Genomic DNA, 5,128 nt, shown 5'->3' on the forward strand with positions numbered 1-5,128 from the left:
GCTCTTTCAAGCTGGGCACCGTTTCATTCATAACACCTGTCCCATCAACCAGGAATCAGAAATACTTTAATAATCCCAGGGAGAAATTACTTTAGTTACATGACTCCATCTGTAATAGAGTGACTATAGGACCAGTTTGATGTAACACAATTTCATACAATATATATAATTACGGGTCCCCGCTCCATCTCACCATCAGTTTGGGGGTCATTGGTCTGGAAAACATTGACCCCTGTTCTATGGAGTTTGATTAGCCATAAATAAGTCATCACCTTGAGTCAGAAACGTTTCATATCCCTGAAAATTAATTCCCTCCAAATTCTCCCATTTTTAAAGTTGCCGGCGTAGTTAAATCATCCATCACACACAGGCTGTATTTAAATGTTTAAAGCAATTTATGTGAACTCCTCAGACTTTGTTACATTTATGTATTTATCTTTGGTAAAACTAATGCTGTTGAAAGAGAGAAATGTGATAATAAGGAAACACTTAAATATGCAACTACTTTATTTCGAATTTTGGTAGGTTTTTAAAAATGAATTATATATGTTTGATGTTTGTCTGTGGCAGAGAATTAACGATGTATTCTGAATTCAGTTCCCCACCTTGCTGTATCTGCAGTATCCAATTCTCTCCCAAAAAACATGTATCAGCCACAGATCGTTAGTATGATACAACAAAGACGATGATAAATGCCTTTTGTGGGTTTTGTGCAACTAGGAGAAGACCATTTATCCCAAAGGTTGTCTGTATTGTATATTTCTGAATTCATTTTTAAGATATAGAAAAAATGTCTAACATCCAGCTATCATATGTAGATAATCTACAACAAATTCAAACTTTAAATGTACTTTTTTTAACTCATGAAGTATCATCTTTTTTCCAACCTGGAAAAAAAAAAGTTTCCAAATACATCTTTAAAACCCAAACGTTATGTGGCAATAATCCCGACAATGAGAGGATGTAAGCATCTGATGAGAGAAGTATATGAAGCATGAGAGCCACCCTGTGAGATCCCGCCAGCAGAAAAAGGAGCAGCAGTAAATCACCATCCAGAAGATACAATTGAAGGACATGAACAAGAGTGTGCTGTTATATCCAAGTCAGATCTTCCAAACTTATAGCTGCTCGCCTCACCTCCTGAAATACTCAACACTGTCTCATCTCTTTGTATGTGCAGCTGAGATTTAATGATCGCTTGCCGTAATGTGCTCTTTCTAACGCGGGGAGCACTTAGAGTGTAGCGAAGCCTGAATGAGTTTCCATTAAGGAAATTAAGTTACGTAGAAGCAGTGTTGTGTTTTTCACCAAGGACAACTGACACTGATTCTAAAATGTTACTTTAAAAGGAAACAGTGAGCTGTAATCTTGACTGCATGACTGGAGGAGTCCAAGCTTTCAGCAAATTTCCACCCACAGTCTGGAACAACCACACGTCATAAAGACTCTGTAAGGAGTTCCCTATCTGCTGGATCCATTCGCTTCAGTCCCATCAGCCAGTGGATAAACATGAGTATGTTATCACACAACAAGAGTGCATCCTTATCCTGCTTGATGGGAACAACTTCTGCCATATTTTTCTAATGAAATGCAGGAAGCATCGAATAAAGTTTTATAGTATAGTTGAACTCGTTAACATTTTTTCCCATTTTATCTACAAATTGATCCAGATTTTGTAGAAAGTAACTGTTTATACTAGTTTGATTTCACAACAAATGTTTGATTGATGAAAAAGCACAATGAAAAAATAAAACTTCCTGTTTGAGCTGATAAAATATTTTGGGTTATTTAATACTGAAAAGCTGTTATATATAGGGACAAAAATATAAGTCAGTTCAGAAAACCAAGGTAGTTTTTAGATTAAACTTTATCTTAGGTTATTAAAATATAAGACCGTATGTTACTGTCCACTTCACTATGGAGGGAACTTTTTTCTTTTATTGTTGCAAGAAAATAAGTTTTTTAAATAAAAAAAAAAAGAAAATACAGACAAGATTTAAAACTTTGATTTAAAAAGTAACTTTTCTACATTTTTAGATTGAATTAATTTTTTTTATATATATATATAGGTTATTTTTTATTTAAATTTTTTCCCTCAAGTTTATTTTTCCATTTTTTTTTAATATAATTTTATGGATCAAATGTTCTTCTATTCTAAAAGCAGAGATGTGTTTGTATTGGTCTGCATGAACATTAGCAACATTTCTATGCTCAATATGTTCGTCAGGCAGTTCCGATTCTAGACCAAATACACCAGGGGGGCAGGATGGGGCCATTGTTATTTTAATGGGGGTCATCAAATGCAAGAATAAAACAAAGAACAGGGCAATGCTTTATCGTTTGAAATTCTAAGTGAACTAAAAAAACCTTAGATATAGATGATGAAAAGCATGATAACTTCATTGTCCTCATTGTAAAAAAAAACAAAAAAAAAAAACAAGACTGATCAGAGTAACATCATCTATGGTTTTAGTGCTCGCACATATCCTTGTTTATCTTCTAATTTTGTTTTAGCGTTATGTCTTTTCTGCAGGGGTCAAAACAGGGCCAGTTCTAGACAAGAACCAACAGGGGCCAGGGCCCCTATGGAGCTGCTCCTTGCTTCTGTTTACCCTTGTCTAAAACTGGTCCTGGTGTCAGGAGATTTTATTGGGCTTGAAATAAAGAGAATGTGATCTATAAGGCGCGCTTTGAAAAAAACAAACAATTTGTAAAACAAAATCTAACAAGAGAAATTTTAAGAAAAAAAAAAAAAAAAAAGGTTAAAAAAAAAAAACGGTTAAAAAAAAAATAAAGTTTTAAAATATTTTTGAAAATAATAAAAAAAAGAAAAAATCAAGTTCTTTCCATGTTGTTTGCAAACTTTTTCTTTGCGTGCAACAATAAAGGAAGAAAATACACTCCATAGTTTGCAGTCATGTAATAGGCACTATTGCTTTTTATTGGTGTAGCCAATACATTCCCCATAAAATACTGTTTGTAGTTTCACCTTGAATGTATCTGAAGCACTGTAGATGTTCAAAGTATCGTGATTTCAGTTTCTGAATATCTTTATCAGTCTATTTCTTTCTATTAAAAACAAATAAAAAATAAACACTTAGAGCTCAAGCAATATACCTAAAGCAACTCTGGCAGCTGAGGCGTCATAATTGATCCAGAAGGACACCCAGGACAGGATGGTGATCAGGGTGGAGGGCATGTACGTCTGTAGGATGAAGTATCCGATGTTTCGCTTCAACTTGAAGCTCAGTGACAGCCGAGGGTAGGCACCTGCAGGACAGCACAGAAAAGGAATCACGTGTTTACTGGTATTTACCTGAGGTGACAGTTTGTTTTGGTTGAAACAGTGGTATCAAAGTTATAACTAGATTTAAAGAAAATCTCTCTATCTATCTACCTGTTTATGATGCATTAATAATGCCCATATTAGTATTACTTCAGAGGTTTCTCTTTCATTTTAACAGATGAAAAATGTGTGTCTTGTTTCTTTCCATTGTAGGATTCATGTGTGGTGAATTTATAACACACCTGGGTGTCAATTTATGGATATTCTCTTGTAAGTAATCCAACATTTGTACATTATTCTAATATACTAAGAAGCATCTGTAACATTTAAGTGCTAAAAAGCCTTTTGAAACATGTAGAGTGATGGATGATAACAGTCTACTGAATTAACCTCTTAAAACCCACCAAGTTTTAAGTTCAAAGCCCCACAGCTCTGGAACTGTTATAGCTAGAGGTCTGAAATTATCTGGATTTGTTGTTTACATGATGTAGAACATATATAATACAATAAAACCTGCTTTTTTTCAAGAATGTCTTTATTACTGCTGTTAAACATAAACCTATAATTTCCGAGAATAAAACAAATAACTTTGAGTCATGTTTGAACTGATGCAGTCTGTGTTCTAGTCACCCAATTTTCCCTAATTTATATATTAGGAAACTAGAGGGTGCACATGTCATTTGGGCTTACAGTTCCTAAGTTATTTGCTTTAACATTTGGGTATGCAAAATAGGCAAGGATTACCCAAAATGAGGTGGATGTGAAGAGGTTAATAAAATGTGTCTTTAGGAACTCTGAGTGATTATTTGATTGCTCTCCTTTGAGATCTGGTCTTATTAAGCAATAAACTCATTCTTTCTTATTATAATAAAAACAGATAAATACTGGTATAGTATAGGGAGTGTGCTACAACAATATACTATACAAGAATGAGAAGTTATTTTTACGCTCTGCCTCTATGCTGGCTATAAGGTATAAAGCAACATGCAGAGACACAATAGAAAGACCTTGTGAACAATTCTGCCCAACATGGACGCCACAGCCATGACTTCCTCCCACCCACCTGTGGAGAAGACCACGTTCCTGGAGACAAGCTTGTAGTCGACTATGGAGAACTGAGGGAGCTCGATCCGTGTCACTCCGGTCACAGCCGTGTCTCCTCCTTTCCAGTAGAACTCTATATCATCTGTGGTGTAACCGTCTGTGAGAAAAACAAAGCAGAAGGCCTGATCATACTCAGCAGATATAGGAAGAACAAAACAAATCTACTTCTTAACCATCTGACACTGAAATTCCCTGATATCATGAAATGTAAATGATTATTGATAGACTGCAGGCAGAGGGACTCAGGCTCATTTGATCCATAGCTGTCAGTTCTCTTAATGGCAGCTCAGACAGCCACACATGTCATTGTGACCAGTGAGGACAGACTAACCGCTAACATGCTCTGCTTACAGCTTAAAAACAGTCTGCATGGACAAAGTCAGTTTAACAGGAGAGGCTGCAGCCTGTAATCTCCCCAAGATAAGACAGGTTCATAAATCCAGAGCAATTCAGCTGCCTGTGCAGTTTCTGTCCTCTTGAGACGATGAGTGTAAGAACTTATTTATTAGAATCCCTGCGCTGTTCATAATTTTAAGTGATGAGAAAGTTAGGCCATCTGCTGTATTCCTTTACTAAGCAAAAGGGCCCGAAACGTACAACTTTCAATTTCCAGAGTGCAGTTCTGTTCGTCCAGCGGGTATCTCCTCAGGTCCATCATGCAGGCAGCGGTCGTCGTGATTCTAAATCAAAACACAAAAGCAGGAATGTTATTCTGAAAAAAAAACAACATAGTATCTA

The 5,128-nt window shown here is 35.9% G+C and overlaps 1 protein-coding gene across 2 annotated transcripts in view; it reads right to left on the minus strand.

The window, feature by feature from the left end:
* The window catches only part of gabrb3 (gamma-aminobutyric acid (GABA) A receptor, beta 3), an 89,689-nt gene that overhangs the window by 13,816 nt on the left and 70,745 nt on the right, over positions 1-5,128 (minus strand). For both annotated transcript variants that reach the window (XM_015398911.1, XM_015398912.1), the window contains 3 exons: positions 4,988-5,070; positions 4,350-4,487; positions 3,118-3,270 (listed from right to left, as the gene is read on the minus strand). In XM_015398911.1, coding sequence (XP_015254397.1) covers positions 3,118-3,270; positions 4,350-4,487; positions 4,988-5,070 — 374 coding nt within the window. The remainder of the gene's footprint in view (positions 1-3,117; positions 3,271-4,349; positions 4,488-4,987; positions 5,071-5,128) is intronic.

Source organism: Cyprinodon variegatus, unplaced genomic scaffold, assembly GCF_000732505.1.
Source record: "Cyprinodon variegatus isolate N-32 unplaced genomic scaffold, C_variegatus-1.0 Scaffold972, whole genome shotgun sequence".
NCBI lineage: Eukaryota > Metazoa > Chordata > Actinopteri > Cyprinodontiformes > Cyprinodontidae > Cyprinodon > Cyprinodon variegatus.